The sequence below is a fragment of the Panthera pardus genome, unplaced genomic scaffold (genome assembly GCF_024362965.1).
Source record: "Panthera pardus isolate Hobbes unplaced genomic scaffold, ASM2436296v1 HiC_scaffold_6, whole genome shotgun sequence".
Taxonomy (NCBI): domain Eukaryota; kingdom Metazoa; phylum Chordata; class Mammalia; order Carnivora; family Felidae; genus Panthera; species Panthera pardus.
The window spans coordinates 42732839-42757704 of NW_026526991.1; the positions used below are offsets into that span (position 1 = coordinate 42732839).

At 36.9% G+C, this 24866-nt stretch overlaps 2 protein-coding genes across 10 annotated transcripts in view; one reads left to right on the top strand and one right to left on the bottom strand.

The window, feature by feature from the left end:
* Positions 1-21666, bottom strand: part of GLIPR1L1 (GLIPR1 like 1) — a 35891-nt gene extending 14225 nt beyond the window's left edge. The window contains exons 1-3 of the mRNA XM_053894616.1: positions 21385-21666; positions 3684-3929; positions 124-224 (exon numbers count right to left, since the gene is read on the bottom strand). Coding sequence (XP_053750591.1) covers positions 124-224; positions 3684-3929; positions 21385-21660 — 623 coding nt within the window. The 5' untranslated portion in view covers positions 21661-21666. The remainder of the gene's footprint in view (positions 1-123; positions 225-3683; positions 3930-21384) is intronic.
* Positions 1-24866, top strand: part of CAPS2 (calcyphosine 2) — a 115992-nt gene that overhangs the window by 29231 nt on the left and 61895 nt on the right. The window lies entirely within an intron of this gene.

The window sequence follows — 24866 nt, forward strand, 5'->3', positions numbered from 1 at the left end:
GAAGCGAGCACGAGACTTCACTTATCAAAAATATACTTGTCTCTTTAGTATAAGGTTCTATTTTGGAAACAATTCTTAACATGTATTTTAATTTAAAATATTTTGAATAGCAAAATAACTTACGCAGGTCCATAGTTGCATACATATATGGCAGTTTCATGGTTCCCAAGTGTAGGACACATTGTAATTGCACAACCGACTTTATATGAATTGGCCCAAACTACCTATAAGGAAAGGAATTTTAAAATAAAATATGTAAAACAACTTTATGGAAATAATGCATTATGAGAACAGGTCTAATCTTTATCATGCTATCAAAAATGAATGCATGCTATTTATTGTGTTTTTTTCCTTAATTTTTACTATTAAACAACTATTTTGTTAAGTCTGCTCTCCTGAGGCCTAACTAGTTTTTCCTCACTGTTAATTCTCATAAATCAAAAGGAGAATATAACATAAACAGTTATATTTTTTAGATGACTTATGAAATATATTTAAATTTTCTCCATGGGCATATCATACAAATGATATTAAAATCATAATATAAGGGAAAGCAATAATGAAATTTTCTTTCTTTTTATCAGAAATATTCTACTTCATTTATGATCACATTTCAAATTTTGTGGTCTTAACCATATTCTTACCTTTGTTAAGTCACAAGAGACAGACAGGGATAGAGATTAAGGACATAATGAGTTTACTGAAGAAAGATGCCTGACACAGATATGGTGAATCTTTATTTTTGTCTAGTTGCAAAGAATAGCAAAGTTATTCAAAAAGAAGAAGACTCCTATGGAAAACCAGACATGGGGAGAGAGAGAAAAAAAGTGAAGCAGATTACTATTTCTTTGTGACAATGATAGAAGGGAATTTTTCTCTATTTCCTCAATGAATTAAGGGAGAATACTGATTTCCTACATTTGAAAAGCAAAATCCTCCAAGGAAAGTTAAAATAGATTTTGACAACATAAATGAATTTTCTGAATTCATTTATTTTATAATTCGGTTAACAAAATTTATTAACATATTTTATAAACTGATGTGTTAGTCACTATTTCCCATGGCGTAGGTGTAGCCAGAATCAACAGTTTTGCAAAATATATTTTAATGCCTCTTTGGTTGCCTGAGAAAAAGCAAAGGGTAATAAAAAGGACACTGAACTGAGAATTAAGAAATGAGTTTTGCTTCTAACCATGTCTGTGGCTTTAGAGACTGACAGATAAATTCTGACAGATAAATTCTAGTTTCCTACTTAATAAAATGAAATTAAGCTAGATCCAAAAGAGATCCTTTTCCTTTTGAATGTTTAAAAAAGTTAATAAGCTATACAACTGCAAGCATGTATATATTTTAGGAAACCATGTCTAAAAATTTGGTTCACGAATAAATGACAACTCCATAAAATTCTGTTTGTTTAATGTATCTAAGTTGTGATTCTGTTTTGGCTTTGGGAATGGTAAAAGTAAATATTGACTATGTGTAGGTTTAAAATGTATTGGTTTCATTAAAGGGACTAGATGTGACAATGCAAACACTGCTTGTAACTTCAGTATGAATATCTGCAATGGTAAATGCAAGAAATTTTTGGCTTATTTTGTTTAGAACATAAGCAAGATATAGTTGTTGAACCAATAGGAAGAATGCACCCATTCCTAATTACCTAAGCATATGTGTAAATTAGCCAGTGAGGAGTGAACTTCCAATTCTGATGCAGCAATGCTAGGGGAGGAGGGTTATTTGGGAAAAGGTTCCTTTTTTCTGGAAACAAAAGAGAGAGAGTCAAAGGATTATATAAAGGTTGTAACTTGGTCTTGATGCCATATTAGGGATATTGCATTCTGCTTGTTATCAGTACACCTGACATTTGGATTCTATTCTTTCAATTTTCCCAGCAGTAGCCAAACTATATTCTTTGCAGACAACATCTATCCTGAGAAGAGTGTCCAGACTTACAGTGTCCTGTTATTGGGCAAAGGGTGAATAGAGGGGGAGCATGGAAGCTGCTAACCTCTTTGTTCAGTGCTTCTCTGATAAAAATGACTTGCTTTGAGTCATTGTATACATCTTATACAGATGAGTAAGTTTGGAGAAGACAGCCCTTTCTGTCACTCAAATGAGGCTTCATAGGAGCTCAGTGCCATTTTCAGGATTGGCTTAGCTTAAAAGTGACCTCTACTTCTCACCAAAAATTCCCACTGAAACAACCAGAATACTTGGAAAAATAACAGGAAATAATGTTTTCAAGGTACTAACATCAGGCAACTAACATCAATGCCCGCTGTGGTTTGAGAGGAAAAGATTCAGGCTGTACAATTGTTCCACATTATTGCTGTGAGTTTCCAGGTCATGGCAGGGGAAGTGGGGGGTTGAGGTGTGGGAAACCAGGAGAAGCTTGATGGATTCACACAGCTGAATTCAGCTGATTCAGAGGCAGAGCTGAAAATGTGGGGAGACCAAGGAGGCAGGAACATAGCACCGGGGTGGTAAAAATCGTATAGTGACACAACTATAGTGATCTACAAGGAGTCCTCACCATCAATTCAGCAGAGCATTAATCAGCATGCATGTGAAGAAACTACCCTAGGTCTGGGAAAGAACTACCTATAAAAACCAGAGGAAAGAATGCTAAGACTTAAACAGGGCTAGGAAGGGAGCCTATTTCTACTAGCCACACTGGAAAATATCAATTTCTGGGGCATTGGGTAGAATCTGCATAAGAGTCTTGCCTTACAGGAACCAATTTTCAGATGATGTAACTATCCCAGAAGACAGTTCAAGAATATTTATAGTTATATAAATAAATGCAGCATCCAAAAAGGCAAAATTTACAAAGTTGAAAATATAATGAAATTTCTCCAGCGGGGTAAGTAGCAGGAAAATTTGACCCATAACGAAGAGGAAAAATCAATCCATTTAAACTAACACAGAACTAACATGGATGGTAAATTAGGAAGGAAAACATTAGAATAGTGAGTATAACTGTATCCCATGTGATTAAAAAGCTAGATGAAAGATTAAACATACTAGATACAGTCATTGATGATATTAAAAGAGGAAAAAATAGTGAACTTAAGGTATAGCAATAGGACTCTTTGAAATTAATCATAGAGGGGAAATAATCAAGAGAGAAGAAAACATCAGTCAACTATGTAAAAACTTCAAGTGGTCTTCTACATGGGTAACAACTCTGAAGGGAGGAACAAGTGAGAATGGTAAATATTTGAAGAAATAATGGCAAACATTTTTCAAAATTTGATTTAAACCATAGACCTACAGTTCCCAGAAGCTTAGTAAATGGCAGCACAAAAAGCATGAAGAAAACTGCAGTGCATTATTATGAAACTGCTGGAGACCTGTAATAATGGGAAACGGTTTAAAGGCAGTCAGAGCAAAAAGACACATTAAATACGAAAGAATAAATAAAAGATTATAGTAGATTTCTAGTTGGAAACAATGCAAGTGAGATGACAGTCTCACTTTTTAAGATTTTTAAACTCAGAAAAACAAAACAAATACACAAAAAAAATCAGTACATAGAATTCTATTCCCAGTATAAATAGCTTTCAAATAAAGGTGTATTTTTTAGATACTCAAAAGACACTTAAAAGAAAATGCTCAAAAAGTTGTCTTTTGATCGAAATGTGCATAAATAAGAACTAATCAATAAAATATCAAATATTTACCTGTGTGTAATGGCCACAAACTTTGGAACATGATAGGGTATTATAATCATAAAATGCAGTTTCATTAAACCAAGCAATAACAGCAAATCTTGGTGAAAATATGCTGAATCCACCTAGCCAGATATTTTCTCCAACATATTGAAAAGTCGGAAGACATCCATAGGATTTTGATAAACAGGAGTTGTGTTTGAACTTGCACTTGTTTGCCCACGCTTTAGCAACCTGCGCTAAACCATCATCCCAAGTCTGAAAGAAAAGAATTTAAATTCAATTGTGCATGTTTGCTTGGATTAAAGTTATTCTAATGATTGTAATCAATTCAACTTTTTAAAAATTTATTTTAATAAAAAATAGATTTTTTTTGTATTATGTTTGTAGTTAGTCATTATTTTTAGTTCTGCTTCAGAAACATTTAGTACCCATTCTATGACAGTTTATCTTTGTATTTCCAATACCTCGCAGATGGCCTGGTACAGTAGAGGCACTCAACAAATGCCTCTTTTGAATGTGATTTAAATAAGCCAAGAGTTCTTGGTTTAGTAATTCAGGTCATGAAAATACATCATAAGTGAAAGATGAATACCCATTCATAGTTAAAAAGAGAAAATGCCTCTTAGATTGCTAGGAATAAAATGTTTTTAATTTGATTAAGAATATCTACCAAAACCAAAAACAAACAAAAAACTCTTCCATGGGCATCAAGATATAATGGTAAGATATTGAAAGCTTTCCCCCCAAATTGGGAATGTAACAAGATGTCTCGTTATTTTTATTTAAAATAATACAGGGGACAGGACACCTGGGTGGCTCAGTCGATTGAACAATCAGCTATTGATTTCAGTTCAGGTCATGATTTCGAAGTTCGTGACATCAAGCCCTTCATCAGGCTCTGAACTGACAGTGTGGAGCCTGCTTGGGATTCTCTTTCTCTTTCTCTCTGCCCCTCCCCTGCTCTTTCTCTCTCAAGATAAATAAACATTAAATTAAAAAAAATAATAAAACAAAATAATAAGGGGGTTAGGTGGTATAATAAAATATGTGAGCTATAAATACATAATAAAAAAGATATGAAATGTATCATTATTGGAATCTATTATTATTCATACATAACAAGACTGGGTTACATAGAAAATTCAAGTGAATGCACCAACAATACTGTATGAAAAAGTGAAATTATCAGTTCCAAATGCTAGGAAAATACACAAAATTGTATTTCCATATATACTTTAGAAACAAATAGCTTCAAAGATAACAAATATATAAAAATATATCCAATAAATGACATAAAAAATCTGTACACTGAAAAACTACAAAATATCACTAAGATAAATTTGTAAAGACTTAACTAAATGAATAGATATAAAATGTTTATGAACTGGGACAGTTAATATTAGAGAGGATTGGATATTGAAATTTAAAGCATTTCTAAAGAAAATCCACATAACTTTTTCTTTTTTGGTGGAAATTGATTTCAAAATTCAAAGTAAGTCTTTGAATACAGACAGTATTTTTTTAATTTAATTTTTTATTTTTTAAAATTTACATCCAAATTAGTTAGCATATAGTGCAACAATGATTTCAGGAGTAGATTCCTTAGTGTCCCTTACCCATTTAGCCCATCCCTCCTCCCCCAATCCCTCCAGTAACCCTCAGTTTGTTCTCCGTATTTATGAGTCTCTTCTGTTTTGTCCCCCTCCCTGTTTTTATATTATTTTTGTTTCCCTTCCCTTATGTTCATCTGTTTTGTCTCTTGAAGTCCTCATATGAGTGAAGTCATCTGATTTTTGTCTTCCTCTGACTGACTAATTTCACTTAACATAATACCCTCCAGTTCTATCCACGTAATTGCAAATGGCAAGATTTCATTCTTTTTGATTGCTGAGTAATACACCATTGTATAGATATACCACATCTTCTTTATCCATCCATCCATCGATGGACATTTGGGCTCTTTCCATACTTTGACTATTGTTGATAGTGCTGCTATAAACATGGGAGTGCATGTGTCCCTTTGAAACAGCACACATGTATCTTGTGGATAAATGCCTAGTAGTGCAATTGCTGGGTCGCAGGGTAGTTCTATTTTTAGTTTTTTGAGGAACCTCCATACTGTTTTCCAGAGTGGCTTCACCAGCTTGCATTCCCAGCTAAGACAGTCTTTAAAAAGTAGAACAAAGCTAGAGGACTTACTGTACCAGATATCAAGGCGTCATAAATCTACATACATACTCTATATAATTTCAATTGTCCTGAATTTGTTATTTTCATTTTATGGCTCAGAATATGGCCAATTGTGGTTAATGTTCCAAGGCACTTCCTAAGAATGTATATTATTTAGTTGTTAAGTGGAGTGTTCTTCTGTAAATGTCAATTAGATCCTAGTTGGTTAATGGTATTAGGTTCTTCTACATTCTTGCTGATTTTCTGTCTGCCTGTTGAGAGAAGAGTGTTGAGATTTCCAAATATAATTGGGAACTTTTCTATTTTTCAAGTTGTATCAGTTTTCCTTCCTATATTCTAAAGGTCTGTTTTTTAGGGCATATAAAACTTTAATTAAAATTTCTTTAATGAATTGATTGTTGTATCATTATGTAATGTTGTTCTCTGGTAATTTTCTTTGCTCTGAAATCTACTTTATCTGATATTAATAAAGCTACTCCTACTTTCTTTTTTTAAGAAAAATTTTTAATGTTTATTTATTTCTGAGAGAGAGAAAGAGAGAGAGCATGTGCGTGCACAGAGAGAGGGGAGGGGCAGAGAGAAAAAGAGACACAGAATCTGAAGCAGGCTCCAGGCTCTGAGCTGTCAGCACAGAGCCCAAGGCAGGGCTGGAACTCAGGGACCTTGAGATCATGACCTGAACCTAAGTCAGACTCTTAACCAACTAAGCCACCCAGGCACCCCTATAAAGCCACTCATGCTTTCTTTTGATTATTATTTATATGACATGTCTTTCTCTAACCTTTTGCTTTCCACCTATCCAAATTATTATATTTGAAGTGACTTTCTTGGTTATAGCATATTGTTGGCTCACATTTTTAAAAAACCCATTCTGATAATCTGTTTTTTAGTTGATGTATTTGGACTATTTTACATTTAATGTACTTATTGATAAGTTAAAGCATAAGTTTACTATTTTATTGTTTATTTCTTATTTGGTCCCATTGTTTTTCATTCACTTGTTTCACTTTTCCTGCCTTCTTGTGAACTATTTGAACATTTTTTAGAATTCCACTTTGATTTATACATACTTCTTTTTAGTATATATATATATATATATATATATATATATATGTAATTTTTAGAGGTTGCTTTAGATATTACATAACTTATGTAACTTGTCACAAACTACTGGTGTCAGCATTTTACCAGTTTGAGTGAAGTATAGAAATATTACTTCCATTTAGGTTCCTTCACCACTCAGTCCACCAATACTATAACTGTCTTAAATATTTTTTCTACATGCCTTAAGAACCATATCAAACAATATTATAATTTTTGCTTCAACTGTCTAACATAATTTAGAAAACATTAAGGAAAAATGGTTTCTTATATTTACCCATACTTTTACTTTTTGCTTTTTTCTTCACTCCTGATGGTCCAAGAGTCTTGTTTCATCATTATCTTAGTGTTTGAAGAATTTCCTTAGCTATTCTTTTAGAGTGGGTCTGCTTATGACAAATTATCTTAGTTCTCCTGAATCTGTGGATTAATTTCACCTTCATTCCTGAAGTATATTCTCCTTCTGGGTAGGATTCTTGGTTGACTATTCTTTGAAATTGAAATTGAAATTGAAAATGTTGTTTCACTTCCTTTGGGCCTCCATGGATTTGGATTAGAAGTTTGATGACCTTGAAATTGTTGTTTTCCATTAGGTAATGCATTGCTTTTTTCCCACTGCTTTAAACATTTTTCCTTGTCTTAAATTTTCTAAAATTTGATTATGATGTATCTTGGCATGAACTTCTTTGAGTTCATCACATTTGGGCCTCACTCAGATTTATGTCCATGTTTGTACCCAAATTTTGGAAGTTCTCAGCCATTATTTCTTAAGATGTTTTTTTCTCCCCCTCCCTATCTTTCTCTATTCCTTTTGAGACTCCAATGACACACATAGATATTTTGTTCTTGCTTTATAGATCCCTATCTGTTCACTTTTTCCCTTTGGTCCATTTTCTCTCTGTTGTTCAGATTTTGTAATTTCTATTGTTCTATCTTCAAGTTTACTGATTTTTTTTCTTTTGTCATTTTCATTCAACTGTTGCGCCCATCCAGTAAGTTTTTTTTTAAGTAATCTCTACACCCAACATGGGGTTCAAACTCATGACCCCAAGATCAAGAGTCTCATGCTCTACTGACTAAGCCAGCAGGTACCCATCCAGTGAATTTTTTATTTTGGTTATTATATTTTTCAGTTGTAAAATGTCCATTTAAATCTACTTTATAATTTCCTTTTCTTTGCTGATACTTTCTATTTTTTCATTTGTTTTAAGCATTTTTATAATTCCTCTTTGAAGCATTTTTATGATGAGCCCTTTAAAATTCTTGTGAGACAATTCTTATGTCTCTGTCATCTGGGTGTTGGTGTCTGTTGTCTTTTCTTATTCATATTGAGATTTTTCTGGTTCTTGGTATGATGAGCGATTTTTCATTGTGTGCTTAACTTTTTGAATTTTATGTTATGAGACTCTAGGTTTTATTAAATCCTCCTGTTTTCGCAGGTCTTCACTAAAACTGCTCCAGTGGGGAAAAAGGGACACCACCTCTTTATCACTTGATTGGTGGGTGAAAGTCCAGACTCCCCACTCTTACTAACCCTGTAGGAGGGATACCTTGTTATTACTGGAAGGAGATGGATATCCAGGTTCCCCTTTTGCTTTTGCTGACATCATCATCCCACTGGGAGAGTAAGGGTTGCCTTTTTATTACCAGGTAGGATGAAAATCTAAGCTCCCTACTCAGCCTCCACTAGCACCATGGGGAGGTGGTTATGAGGGACACTTCATTACTTCTGTGTGGTAGTGAAAGTCCAGGTTCCATAATTGGCCTCTTCAGATACCATCCTGGCTGGGAGGGAAGGGGCACCATATTATTGCCTCATGAGGGCGAGAAGCCTCCTCTGACACAACACTGGTAGAGAGGAGGTGGGAGGGGTCCCTTACTAGCATAGGTCAAGGATGATAGTCTAGGCTCTCCACTTAGCCTTTGCTAAAAAAGATAGGAGGATTGTTGCTTCCCCTCCCCATCCCCATATTTGTCCAAAGTTGGATGGTTATCAAAGAAAAGAAAAAAGAAACATTTCTTCCTGACTAGGTTGCCCTTTTTCTTTGTCAAGAGAGAGCAGACTTTTCTTGAGGCTTTTATTTTCTGTATCCATTGGCATTTCTGGGATTTAGGCTTCTGTCATATCTAGTCCAATATATACAGGAGTCAAAGAGGAAATACACGGAGCTCACTTTGTGTCATTTCTTGAGTCTGGAGTCTCTGGCTACTTTGCTTTTTTATCTCTCCAACTTTAAGAGTCTTCTAGGGGCACCTGGGTGGCTCAGTCGGTTAAGCATCCAACTTCAGCTCAGGTCATGATCTTGTGGTTTGTGGGTTTGAGCCCCACATTGGACTCTGTGCTGAGAGCTCAGAGCCTGGAGCCTGCTTCGGATTCTGTGTCTCCCTCTTCCTCTGCCCTTCCCCCACTCACAGTTTTTCTCTCTCTCCCTCTCTCTCTCAAAAATAAAGATTTAAAAACATTAAAAAATATCTCATATATATGTCATATATATAATATGAGGTTTTTATCTATATTTAATGGGAAGGATAGTGCACATGGATATACTCCATCTTGTCGCTAAGATGATTTCTTAAGTTTTTTGCTCATTGTATGTTCCATTCCTATCTCCATAATTCCAAAAAGGCATTCCAAGTAGGTAGACAGACATTCTGTAATTCTTTGCCTCAAGATTTTTGGCATGCCAGAAAGTTTAAGTAGCTAAAAATAAAGGGGTGCCTTGATGGCTCAGTCAGTTAAGACTCCAACTCTTGATGTGGGCTCAGGACATGACCTCACAGTTCCTGGGACTGAGCCCTGCATCAGCCTCTGCACTGACAGTGTGGAGTCTGCTTGGGGTTCTCTCTCTCCCCCTCCCTCTCTTTCTACCCCTCTCCAGCACTCCTTCTGCTCAAAATAAATAAATAAACTTAAAAACAAAAAAGGAGGTAAAATTAAAGGCTACTGCCAGTATTACAATCACAGCCTTGAGTATACATCAAGATTTCAGACGGTAGCGTGGTGGCCTCTGGAAAGTAGAATATCCAACATGGTTCTCCCAGCCTCCATCAGTATTTCTGTGTCATTGGACTGTGTTGGGTGCATGTCCAAACCCGGAAGGGTAATGATATTGGCATCTCAATGGTGACTAGTTTGGAAGGATAATAATGATTATTGACTTGATTACTTAAGATGATTCACCTATCTTTTGGAACAAAGACCCCAGGTTTTTTGCTTTTTGTTTTTTGTATAACAATAGGGGGAAAGGAGTCCCCAGAATGTTTAAGATCACATTTTTAATCCCCTTGTCAATGTGAGGACTAAACATTACAATTAGGGTAATTTAATGGTAATAAATGAATGACATTTCATTTTCATTTTAAGATTGTAGATTTAAATTCATACTACTAATTTCATTGGTTAACTTTCTACATTTTTTGACACTTTAATCACTCATATTCCTTCAAACTACAAAAATTGTTACATGAAAGTTTGTTTACAGTAGCCAAGAGAGACTTCAGCAGCTCTCAGAGGACAGATCATAATTTACTCTTCTGAAAAAATGACTAGACTGAGTGATGAGTTCTCATATACCACCCTTCACCAAAAATTATACATACTTGAAAGAGGTAAGATACCACAAGGACAGAGCCTCTATTTTTCTCACAGCCACTATAAGACAGATGTAATTACAGAATCAAACAAACAATAAATCGGCAATAGCAAACAAATGTTTTCAAGCCAGGCCTTCTCACTTATATTCCTTGCTAGAAACCAATTCATTCCTTTTCCAAGATATTTCAGTTTAGCTATAAACTCTGGAAAGCTTTATCTCCTCTTATGCGTGTGAAAATCCTTGTCTTTTGCCTGAATCATTGAGAGGTTTCTCTATTTTAAAAGAAAAGGAAAAAAAAAAGAAAGAAAAGACCAGCTTAAATCTGGTATATATTTTTAAAGAAAATATATTAGTTAAAACATAGTTCTAATGTAGAATAACTTGTGTCAAGTCATCCCCTACCCAAAGTACGGTACAAGTGAAAATTATTCTATCATTCTAATTAAGACCTAGTCTTAATATACAAATGATTTGGGATGAGGACTGGGTGTTGTATGGAAAATAATTTGACAATAAATTATATTTAAAAAAATACATATATATATCTATATATACACACACACACAAATGGTGAACACAACATCTTTGAAAGAACAGGAATTAATATCTGATGGCAAAGGAATTATATCCATTAAAAACATGTATTGCAAGTCAGTTCAAACATGCATAGTATGTGTATAAATTATAATGATCTAGGTATATGTATAACTGCAAAAATCTAGTTGCATTTTGGAATTCTCAGGAACTCTTTGAAGCCCATTTTTTCCCCTGATTGAACAGCATAATTAAAAATCTTTCTTGGGGCGCCTGGGTGGCTCAGTCGGTTAAGCGTCCGACTTCAGCCAGGGTCACAATCTCGCGGTCCTTGAGTTCAAGCCCCGCGTCGGGCTCTGGGCTGATGGCTTGGAGCCTGGAGCCTGCTTCCGATTCTGTGTCTCCCTCTCTCTCTGCCCCTCCCCCGTTCATGCTCTGTCTCTCTTTGTCTCAAAAATAAATAATAAACGTTAAAAAAAATTAAAAAAAATCTTTCTAAAAAATATTTTAAAAGGGGCGCCTGGGTGGCTCAGTCAGTTAAGCGTCAGACTTCGGTTCAGGTCATGATCTCATGGTCCCTGAGTTCCAGCCCCACATTGGGCTCTGTGCTGACAGCTCGGAACCTGGAGCCTGCTTCAGATTCTGTGTTTCCCTCTCTCTCTGCCCCTCTCCCTTCATGCTCTGTCTCTGTCTCAGAAATAAATAAACATTAAAAAAAATTAAAAAAAATATTTTAATGACACCTTAGATCTGGTAATGCTTTCACCTAAAACTAAATTGCTATTAAGTCTCTAGTTCTATGGGAAAAATTCTATCAATATTCTGCCTTAACTTGTAAATAGAAGACTTTGACATGATTGTAGACATAAATTTTAAAAAGCCCAATCACCTGTTTTCTGCCTAGCCTAAACTCCAGTACACTCTGCAAGCTCTCCTGACCACAAGCCCTCATATTATGAAGTCCATCCATATCACAGAAGCTCCTCTACACAAGGAAGAATAAGAAAACCTACTAAGAGATTCTTCCAAATATAAACTAAAAACAAAGAGAATTATAATAATTTCATATGGAGAGTTCCCACACTATCTTTTTAAAAATATTCTTATATAAACATGATGCTTCTACTAGTGCTATGGCAAGAAACAGTATATTGTGCATAGAGTTGAGGGTGGGAGAATGCCTGGATGTTGCAGTGTGCTACTGAAGAATTTATGCTATATATGGATGATATCAAAAAGAATGATACTGAGTAATACAAATAGTATAACAGTCAATGTTCAAAATTCCTGAAAGGATTATAAGAAATGATGCCCATAACAAAAATAATACTTTATAAAATCAGATTTATTGAGGTATAATTGATATGATAGAACTTTACATATTTTATGTGTACAGTTTGATGAGTTTGGACATATGCAAACACCTACGATAGCATCACCATAATCTGGGTAAAAGACATAACCAACACCTCCCAGAGTTTCCTTGTGTCCTTTTGATGTTGTTTGTTTGTTTTTGTGGTAAGAATATTTAACACGAGAGTTACCTTCTTCACAAATTTTGAAGTGCCCCATACTATATTGCTAACTATAGACACTATGCTATATGGCAGATTTCTAGAACGTATTCAACTAACATAACTGAAACTTTATACCCTTTGAATAACAATTCCCCAATATCTCAAGCACCTCACCCCCAACCCCAGCATTGTCAGCACAGAGCCCAACGTGGGGCTCAAACCCACGAACGATGAGATCATGACTTGAGTCTCAAATCAAGAGTCAGACGCTTAACTGACTAAGCCACCCAGGCACCCCAGGACTTTCCTTTTTTATGGCTGAATAATATCCCATTGCATGTATATACCACATTTTCCTTTTCCATTCATCTATTGATGGACCCTTGGGTTGTTTCTATATCTTGGCTATTGTGAATAGTACCACAGTGATCATGGAAGTGCAGATATCTCTTCAAGATCTTGATTTCAATTTTTTGGACATACACCCAGAAGTGGGATTTCTGGATCTTGGGGTAGCTCTACTATAATTTATTAAGCAATCTTCATACTGTTTTCCAGAACTGCAGCACAATTTTATATGCCCACTAACCATGTACAGTGTTTCCAATTTCTTTACAACCTCACAAACACTTATCTTAAATTTTATTTGTGTTATTACTAGTTGCCTCTAGGATAAAGATCTGCAATTAATAAGAAATGCAATTAATAAGATCTGCAATTAATAAGATCTGCAATTAATAAGAACCGTGGTCTGAATATAAATGCCATATTAATTCAACAAAAAAAAGGGAAGAAATGAGAAAAAAATAACCTCTTACTTTATAATAGCAAGAGAATCAATAGATAGTTATTCTTCACATTGGTAAAGCAATTATCCAATGAATGACTTTGGGATCTCTGGTAATATTGCAGGTCAATGAGCTAACCAGGGTAAAGGTCCCAGCAAGGGACCCAGGGTCTTGTCTCAGCAAGAGAGGTTGAATCCAATTCACCTTCTCTCCAACTTGTGCCACTAAGGAATTAAATTGTTAAGCCACTAAAATTTCAGGGTCTATTTTATAGGACAGCCTAGACTAGCTTCATAAAACTTACTACTCAAAGTAGAGTGAAGCCATAATAAAAATCTAAACTTAAACCACCCTGAGACCTAAGTAGGAAGGATTCCTGCTGTGGGCCCAGATTTTATAGGACATCACATATTACACACACACACACACACACACACACACAGGGTATTATAAAATGAAAGATTCTTCTCATTCTAACCTTAGCACATGTTCAGTGTGACCCACGACACCGACATGTTTTTAAAACAAAAGGCATTTATATGTGAATGGTAAAATAGTTTGTGAATATTGTTGCTGATGATGTAAGAGACAGACACTGCTTCAGAGTCCAGGGAAGATTTTAACTATGTTAACTCTTAGGTAAGAGAAAAGATCAACTTGTCAAATCTTTTAAAGCAACATGAAAGCAGTGGATTCTTACATAATATAATATTGTTTAGCAGAACTACTGAAGATCTATTTCCTTCCTTCTCTCTTCATATTCCCATTTTTGGGGTAAGGAAGACATTTTTCAATAGTAACAATTTCCATCACTGTTAAGTAGGGGTAAATGTAGATCTGTATGTTACCTAAGTGAAGCATGACATCAGTTCTTTACATTGGCCACTAGATGGACATGATCACCAGAATGGTGAATTTTATATTTATACAAATATACAAGACTTAAATTTTCCAAAAAAAATTTCAATACTTAAAATCGTTATTCACCCATTAGACTTTGCCTTTTAATTTTAATAGTTTTGATTATTTCAGAAGTAAAAATTTAGTTACTGATTATATAAATGAAAATGAGCAAAATTATTCTGATTAAATCCAAATCTGAGCAAGGTAGGTGAAATCCCTGAAACCATACATTCTTTACTAAATAAAGATTGAATTACTGAGCAAACAATGAGATTGTATGTAGGTTTCCATTTTTATTCTTCCTTTAGCCCACAAATGTTGGTGGTAAGATTGCCTGAACCGTGTGGGGAATTTAACAGTTAGCTGGCAAGCAGTGAGGAAACTTATGTCAGAGGCAGGAATAACAGCAATCCATGTGATTCAGGGCCAAAACATCTGAAAAAATGTGATCTATAACACAGAATCATGAGTCCACTGAGCTTGAAGCTCTAAGCAGAGATTGGTAAACAAAATAGTGGTTGTTGGTTGCGGTATGGGTTCAACACGATATTTTAAGAGTAAAAAACTGGCCAGCTTGGAGAAAGAAATGAAAGCTAGAGTCAAGAAATGTGGGGCTTTTGAGGCATGGAAAAGAACTGCTTCTATATAGCATATAATAAGATATGAGATCTTAAAAAGACTTTGAGAGACTAATGTCATAAAACTTTCGTGTGATTAGGGCAAAGAGGAGATGAAGAATGTGACTCCAAGGATATCTTCTTAAGTGATTAAAAGGTCCTTAGCAAATTAACAGACGAGGATGTACCCATTTCCCCAAAAGTCATATTTCAGGATAACTGGCATTAAGGTGAACAAGAAAAGCACCAAAGTGAGAAAACAAAGAAAGACTTGAAAATTTCTCCAATTGGTACTTTAAGTGTGGGTATTGGTATTTGGAATTGATTGGGGGCATATAGCTGAAAGACCTTCAGATTTTTTGAGACAGATGTATTCCCAAAGATATTGTAAACTTGTTACGAAAAAAGCCTATGAATAACTTGGATCTTAAACTTCCATGGGCAGAAAGCAATCTGAGAAGGTTATTGAAGGGGCGGACCTATGCCAGCCGACCATGTCTCCTCCCCTTGAGTAACAGGACTCCGACCCTTCCCCAGCCAATCAGCCAAGGCCACGACCCTTCCCCAGCCAATCGACTGAGGCCACAGCCATTACCTCACCAACTGCCCCTAGACCCCTATAAAACCTTTGTGCTTTTGAAACTCGCTCTCTCTCCCCGGTATCTCACCGCTGTGTCGGTGCAGTAGGAGATTGAGCTCGAGCTAGCTCGAATAAAGGCTCTTTTGCTTTTGCATCGGACTCGGCTCCCTGGTGGTCTTTGGGGATCACGAATTCTGGGCATAACGGTTATGCCCAGATGGTATATTTCCCAATGCCCAATTCATTTTGGCCAAGGAGGATGGTGAATAAGGAAGAACATTTTAGAGGGAGAAGATAGATACCACAGAAAACAATGGACAAGGGAACTCCTACTTCCTTAATCAAAAAAACTTTTCTGACCTCCAGTATATTAGGTATGAATACTGTCTACTATCTAAAGATTTCATAATCATTCTGAACCAACAATTGCTGTGTGGTTCCTATTCTTCCACTTTCTCAGTAGAAGTGTTTGTTACGGTTATCTTGTCTTGTGTTGCCTTTGAATATTGTTTCTGTGGAGGACAGATAGAGGCACTAGGCCAAGAGTGTTCACAACTGACTTTGTTGGGTTGTTGCATTCTACTCAGAGATATTAGATTCAGATTCAGTAACTAAACAGGATACTGGGCTTATCCTTTGGAGGAGGACTTGAACTTATTCTGTTTATGGGATGGAAGGAATAAGTAAATATCTGATGACCATAAAAGCAGTCTGTGCTAGTGATAGTTAATGCAAGCATGCTAGGGTCATCAGACTAATTCTGGCCAGAGGGACCTGAGTGGGAATGACATATATCACCTCCAGGTCTGATTATAAAAATACATGTACAGCCCTCTAGCTTTCTCAATGGTGACTCTGAAAAACATATGTTGGCATGATGGAACCAAAATAAAATCAGCCCATGGCACTGCACGAAGAAGTGATGTGGAGAGTGGTCCAACCAGTATTGGACTTTGTGTGAGTGAGATACTAAACCTATATTGTTTAAAGAATTATGCTAAGTGAAACAAGCCAGACAATGAAAAAACAAATACTGTATGATCTTACTTACATGTGGAATCTAAAAAAACAAACTCATACATACAGAGAATAGATTGGTGGTTTATGGATATGGGGGGGTTGAAATTGGTGAAGGAGGTCAAAAGGTGAAAACTTCCAGTTTTAAGGTAAATAAGTTCTGGGGGATGTACAGTAAAGCATGATGATGTGACTATATGCAACCATACTGCATTGTATATTTGAAGTGGCTAAGCTATTAGATCCTAAACATTCTCATTACAAGAAAAAGAAATTGTAACTATGTGAGGTGATGGACATTAACTCAATTTGCGGTAATCATTTCACAATATACATATACTGAATCATGTTGTATACTTAAATACAGTGTCATGTCAATAAAAAAATGGGGAAAAAAACGCCTGTGAGCTTTCAGGTTTCATTTGTTAACACAATAGTCTATCATTTCCTGATAAATATAGAAATTGATATGAGAAATGAGGTACTTAGTTTTCCTTGATGATTCAGTAGTGGAAGACTGGAGAAACTCCTATTAAAGTCCCAGCCAATAGTTAGCACTTCTGCTTCTGCCCAAGATGGAATAACAGGACTTGATTTACTTTCCCACTTGAAACAATAAAAATAAAATATATGAAACAACAGGTGTCGGCACACATAACATCAAGCAAAGAAAGACCAGTGCTCCCTGACAGGGAGACCAATAAGCTAAACTTCAGCCTACTGCCTTGAGAGAATTTTCAGGCTATAAAGGAGTACCAGGTAAGAGAGACTTGCATAGAGAGAGAACTCCAAAGATGTTCAGAGGGTCCTGCTTGGATATTTGGCAGAGTAGTGATTAGCACATGCATATGAGGAACTTACCCAAGACCAGGGAATGAATCACTCAAAAAGATAAGGGAAATATTACCTAATGCTCACCCAGTCCTGGGAATAGTGCCTTTTTTCACTAGCCAGACTGGAAAAACCTCATAATCTTGGGAATTATGTAGAGTACTCAGAAGGATCTTGGCTTAATTGTGGGGGATATTTATCCTAGTCTAAACTACGGCTTTTGTGCAGCCCAACAAATCTTAAAAACGAGTCTAAAATGGATCAAAATGCCAAGTAACATGAATGCATGCCAGGAAAAAAATCCAGAATATTTATAGAAATACAAAAATAACCATCACCCAACAAGGTAAAATTAGCAATATCTGGTACCTGATAAGAAATTATCTGCATAGAGAGATGCAAGAAAATATAGGCCAAAATGAGCAGAAAAATCAATCAATGGAAATCCAAACAGAACTGACACAAATGTTAAAGTTAGTAGAAAAAGCAAGAATGAGAAAAAAAAATAATGAAAAGAGCATCAGTGAACTCAGTGGGAAACTTCAAATGGTATAATGTACGTGTAATTGGAGCCTCTAATATTTTAATAGATAATGCATAAAATTTTTCTGTTTTAATTAAAATCTGCGGATACAAAAAGTTCAATGAACCCTAGGAAACATGAACAATGTGACACTAGGGCACATCAAATTGCTCAAAACCAAGGATGAAGAGAAATTCTTAAAATCAGCCAAAGGAAGAATACATATGATGTATATGGGAACCAAGAGAATGATCCAGCAGATTTCTCATCATAAATAATGTGAAAGAAGATAGAAGACGGTGCAGCAACATCTTTAAAGTTAAGCTTAGAATCCTACACACAATGATAATATCTAGCAAAAATTAAGGAGATCGAAAGTTGTCAAAAGATGCAAACTTCCGGTTATAAGATAAGTAAGTACTATCCATATAATGTACAACATGATTGATGAGGAGAACAAAGGCAAAAGAAATGTAGCTAAATTTAAATTACCTTACAACTTGCAGCCCATCAACAAATACTTGAGACAGAGCAGGACTTTCCTCTAAGAACTCACAATTGTATTAATATTAATGCTTTGCCAGAGGCAAGAAACAATTTTAGCTTGACAATAGCCAGATCTCCAGGATCCCGGAAATCTTTAACATATGAAAATCCTTTTGGAAAGTTCCTTAGTCTTTACCACCGACCCCCCCAACCCTCCCAACTTAGATGTATATAATCAATTGCCTTTACAATCCTAGCCCTGCTCTTTCTGCCCATGGGTCCTGTCCCGTGCTTTAATAGAAACACGTTTTTGCACTGAAAACGTCTCAAGAATTCTTTCTTCACTATTTGCTCCTGGCCCACATCACATCACGATGACTATAGCTAACACTGCTGTATGATACATAGGAAAGTTAAGAGAGTAAATCCTGTGAGTTCTCATCACAAGGAGAAATTTTTATCCTTTCTTCTTCTTTTTTTAAAATTATTTTTAATGTTTATTTATTTTTGAGAGAGAGAGAGGGAGAGACGGAGGAGACAGAGTGCGAGCTGGGGAGGAGCAGAGAGAGAGGGAGACACAGAATCCGAGGCAGGCTCCAGGCTCTGAGCTGTCTGCACCGAGCCCAATGCGGAGCTCCAACCCAAGAACCATGAGATCATGACCTATGTCAAAGTCAGATGCTTAACTGACTGCACCACCCAAGCGCCCCTTCTTTTTATAAACTGTATCTGTATGAGAAAATGGACATTAGCTGAACCTATTGGGTCATTCATTTCACAATATATGTAAAGCAAACCCTCATGCTGTATGCCTTAAGTTTATACTGTGATGTATGCCAGTTATTTCTCATTCGACTGGAAAAAATATACAGTTAATGCAATCGCCTAATAGAGAAAAATATAAGGAGAAATAAAGCTTTTTTATAACATAAAAAGCTGATACAATTAAAAACCAACAGACTGAAGCATAAGAAATGTTTATGTCCCTTAAGCAGAAGGAAAATGATACCAAGTGGAAATATGGATCTAAACAACGAAATGAGGGGCACCTGGGTGGCTCAGTCGATTGAGCGTCCGACTTCGGCTCAGGTCATGATCTCGAGGTTTGTGAGTTCGAGCCCTGCGTCAGACTCTGTGCTGACAGCTCAGAGCCTTGAGCCTGCTTTGGGTTCTGTATCTCCCTCTCTCTCTCTCCCTCCCCGCCCCTGCTCACACTCTGCTTTCTCTCTCTCTCAAAAATAAATAAACATTAAAAAAAATTTTCTTAAACAAAGAAATAAAGAGTACCAGAAAATGTAAAGGGTTAAATAACAAAAACGTTTACATGTTTACAAACTCAAACATAAAACAAGGTAAATGCAAAGAAGGCTGGTTTCCATTCAGGTCTTCTCCACCCTATTCCTTTCTTCCCTCTTGCCTTCAGCTAGCTATTTAAATTTAAACTAATTTTATGTATATCTTTTTATTATTTCCTTTGGAAACCAAAGCATATATATGTGTGTGTTTATACAGAATGCACATATATGTAAACATATACACACATACATAAATACCATCTTAATGAAATAAGATAGTCCTTAAAAAAATACATTCAAATAAGTGTGGAGGAAATACTGTATAGAAAATCCATGTCATTGACCACCCTAACTTATTAGAGATTAAAGTACATATTACATATTAAAATATTTTAATAGTTCTGTATTAAAGAGATCAGTTTATTGTTGTTTAATCCAGTCCAGTGTTTCCCAAACCTATTTGAAACCTCTTCCCCCTCAAAAAATTCTTTCCCATGTAGCAGAATAGTGCAGTTTTAAATTGTGCTATTTGCTGAATGTGATCTTATAATACTTCCATTTTATGTACTTATTTAAAAAAATTTTTTAAATGTTTATTTACTTTTGAGAGAGAGAGAGAGAGGGAGAGGCATGAGCAAGGGGAGGGGCAGAGAGAGAGGGAGACATAGAATCCACAGCAGGCTCAAGACTCTGAGCTGTCAGCACAGAGCCCAACGTGGGGCTTGTACCCACGGACCGCGAGATCATGACCAGAGAAGTTGGCAGCTTAATCGACTGAGCCACCCAGGTGCCCCATTTCCATTTTATTTTCTGTTGGATAGAAAGGAACAAAGCTGGAATAGATATGTTTTACAACGTAGCTATACCTGCATAGTATATAGGCAAAACTATGCTGTCAACATTTATATTCATAGTGTCATAATGACATCTACATGCAAGAAAATTTATAGTCAGACATTCGTTTAAAAACTGTAAATTCTATGAATTATTTTAATAATCCAATGTTCTTGATGCTCATTCTTCAACAGAGTACTCTTTTTGCCTTAATGTCTATATGATGAAGGTCTACAAAAGACACCATCAGTTCAATGTTTTTGGAATTAAACTTCACATTCTATTTTTCATGGAAATGACAATCTGATATTGCTCAAATGCTGATTTCATTATTCACATCCTTGTAGAACATTTCTTAAAGATGAATACTACACACGTAGTGCTGTTTCATCCTTGAGTTCATAATAAGAGATCAAGAGAATCTCGATCCCTGTGTTCTTTCTTTTATCCGTAGTATCTCAGTTATGCAGTTTGGGGAGTGCTAGCCAAAATAAGTGGACGGGGTGGGGAAACCTGTGCGAAGTTGCGGAAGTACGTGTGTTAAGCCTTAGCGATGAAGACCAAGCAACTCCCAAACACCATCCTTCCTGACTCCCCACCCTTCATCCTCCACCCCTACCCTCCATTCCCCTATCCTCCCTACCCCCCAATCCTTCCTCACCCCCCCCCGCCCCCCCCACTAAAGGGAGCTAAGTCTGGGCAAGATACAGGTTTAAGTTTTCCCTTCTCGTCCACGCCTATCACCCCCCTGAAGGATGATAGCCCGGCCAAGGTGTGATTCTTAAGTGCACGCTGAAAGTCCAGACTGAATTCATACAAATGGCTGCATCATATTTATCTGCCAGTTACCTTAGGATGAACCAGAGAAATAAGATCCCAACCCGGGGTTCTTTCTCACCATGTGTTTCATGTCGGCCGCGGCGGGCCAGACTTTGCCGCGCATGTCGTTGTGCGCCTTGACGCTGCTGTCTTTAAAATTCGTGTCTGTGATGGAGGGAACTTTGGCAGACGATTTACTGGCTACCAGACAGAGACCTAGCGTCCATAAGCAACTCAGTTTCTTCCTCAGAACCATAGCGGAATGCACAAGACGCTCTGACTGCGTGGACCAGTAACGGCTCGGCCAGCCAGTCCTCCGCGGCCCCGTGGGGACCACTCTCCGGGCTGGCTCCATCCTCCTGCACAAGCTCGAGCTCAGCGCGGGGATGCTCAGCTGGTTGGCCCCCCAGAGGGCTGCGCCAGAACCCGAGGCAGGACAGGCAGCAGGTAGCACGCGTCAAAGCGCTGCGCTACAGGAGAAAGCCTTGGGTGGCCCTCTGGTGCGTGGTTTTAACCATCCAGGACACTGTCTTAACCATCCAGGACGCTGTCTGAGGACCCAATCCAGAATCACTGGGGAGAGCTCCTGAACTGCAATCCAGATTGCAACACGTTGGCGACACGGTGTTATGTAAAAAGACAACCCGTATTAGATGCTGACAGTGGACGAGGCCGGCACAAACCCCTATAGATTAGTTACATAGCCTCGGTTTTCATATGTAGCTTTTTTTATACTGTTTTAAATTAACTGCAGTGTCATTCTGCCCATATCTCCAGAAACTGGTAATAAGTCAAGAATGGGCATTTTGTGTACTCCACATAGTATGATCCTAAATTATTACTTGGTCAAACATTTAATAATTCAATAATTTGCCTTTGTTTTCTCATTTGGAGACTGACCACCTAGAAAGATAAAGACAGAGAGGTGTGGCTAAGTAGTTCCTCTTGACAAAATCTTACATTCTTGATATTTGAGTTTGAAACAGAAGTAAACTTCAGATAAAGGACCACTTTAGTTGGCATGCTAAAGACTAAGACAGAATACATTTGGTTGCTTATTTTACCTATATTGCAATATAAATCAACTTCATTTGGCTTACTATTTTAAATCCATTATATCAGTTGTTATTCAATAATAAACCCAGCATTTTTTGGTGACACTAAGTGACATTTTCAAGTATTTCTGTGTTCAAATAAATATCTTTATTTGATGATTTGAGGTTGTGTACAGTGTCATTTAATTCAAGTAAATACATATTTATATCTACTGACTGTTCTAGTCAATAAATCTTGCCACTAAAAAAATCTTTGATGCAACTAGTTACCATCAAAAAAAATTTTTTTTTAAATGTTTATTTGAGAGAGGCAGAGCATGAGCAGGGAGGAGCAGAGAGAGAGACAGAGACACAGAATCCAAAGCAGGATGTAGGCTCTGAGCTGTCAGCAAAGGGTCCCACTCGGGGCTCAAACTCAGGAGCTGTGAGTTCATGACCTGAGCCGAAGACGGATGCTTAACTGACTGAGCCACCCAAGTTCCCAGTAACCATTTTTAAAAAGTAAAAAGTAGGGGTGCCTGGGTGGCTCAGTCGGTAGAGTGACTTCGGCTTGGGTCATGGTCTTGCGGTTCGTGAGCTCACATGCCACATTGGGCTCACTGCTGTCAGCACGGAGTTGCTTTGAATCCTCTGTCCCCTTCTCTCTATGCCTCCCTGCTTGCACTCTCTCTCTCTCTCTTTCTCTGAAAAATAAATAAACTTTTTTTTTTAAGTAAAAAGTAAAACATTACGGGGTGCCTGGCTGGCTCAGTCAATGGATCTCAGGGTCGTGAGTTCAAGCCCCATATTGGGTGTAGAGATTACTTAAAAATAAAATCTTAAAAAAAGCAGAAAATTAAATTATAAAATGGGGAAAAATACAAGGATCCTAATGGAAATTCTACCTAGCAGGAGAGACAATATTTCTCATCTGTCTCTGCTGATGGAGAATTGCAATATATGTGACTAGCATTACTTACACAGTCCAAACTGAACTTCTTACATCCCACACCCTAAAACAGGTCCTTCCACAATCTTCCCTATCACAGTTAATGACGGTTTTATCCTTCTGACGGCTCAGGCCCCAAACTTTGGAGGTTTGGGTCCCTTGACAAATTCTGTTGTCTTTGTCTGTATATTTTCAGAACTTGACTACCATTCAGCATTTGAAAGGGCACTCCTTGATTTCATGGATAATTGCAATGGCTTCCTGGTGGACCTTCCTGCTCCTGCTTCCTAACCTCCCATGGTTTATTCTCCAGACAGCAGTCAGAGTGATTGTATATAGTCTTGAGCATACTTAAGTACTTTCAGTGTCTACTATGTTCTAAGCACTCTTCCTGGTGTTTGGGCTTACAACACAGGAAACAAAACAAAGCAATCTGTTTTTTTGGCATTCTAGTGAAGGGACACAGGGAATAAATGGTGAGCATAAGAAATTCTATGATTAAGAAAAACACCCTGATGATATGTATAGAAAAAATATAAATCAGGCTAAAGAATTTGGGAGCACTGAGGTGGAGGTGAGGGTGGCACGTTTGATTTCAAATAGAGTGATCAGTGTGGATGTCTTTGAGAAGGTGACTTTTGAGCAAATACTTGAAGGGGATGCAAGAGGGAAGTGTGTGGCTACTGGAGGAAGAGCGTTCAAGGAAGGAATTTAAGTACAGGGTAGAACTATAATACTTGGCAAAAATCATGTGGAAGATGGGAGAGCTCAGTGGTTATAGTTGAATTATTCTAAAGTCCTTGTATTCCTGGAAGAAAGGTAGAAATACGGAGTGATTTTGACTTTATTAAGTGATACATACATGTTAAACATTAAAAAAAAAAAAAAAAAAACTATTAAAAAAAAAAAAGAATACCAGACCTGTAGAGGGAAAACAATTTTCTCAGCATTTCTAGGACTTCATTCTATTGTCTCTATGTATATTTATCTTCCTATTCCAATATTTAAATACTAAGTCTCAACACAGCATCCAAAGTGATCCTACTAATATAAGTCAGATCACTCTGTTCAAAACCTTCCAACTGATGGCTTCCCATGGCACTCAAAGCAAAATCCTCACCAGCTATCCTCACAGATGAGGGAGCATAAGGCAAGCTGACGTCCCACAATCCCACCACCAACTCCCCCCCCACCTTCCCCAAGTGGGAAATGTGGGACATTCCTCAGGTACTCCTGGATGCCCAAGAACCAAGGAAAGGGAAAAACCAACAGAGCTGATAGAGATCGTGTTCATGTAGCACAGGAGTCCCCATCAGTTTACAAATATCTTAGTAAATTATAAGAAAAAGGCAATCTTATCAATAGCCTAGCCTCCAGAAACCTATAGACTCAGTTTCCTGGAGCCCTAACATCACCCACCACACCCATCACAACTCCCCTTGATGTGGGGAACAAGGGCAAAAAGGAAATGGTTGAAAAATAAAATTTCTTTATAACCTGCAGCCCATTGACAAATACTTGAGATAGGCAGAGTATAACATTTCTCCAGGAACTCCTTATTATCTTATTGTTCATGGT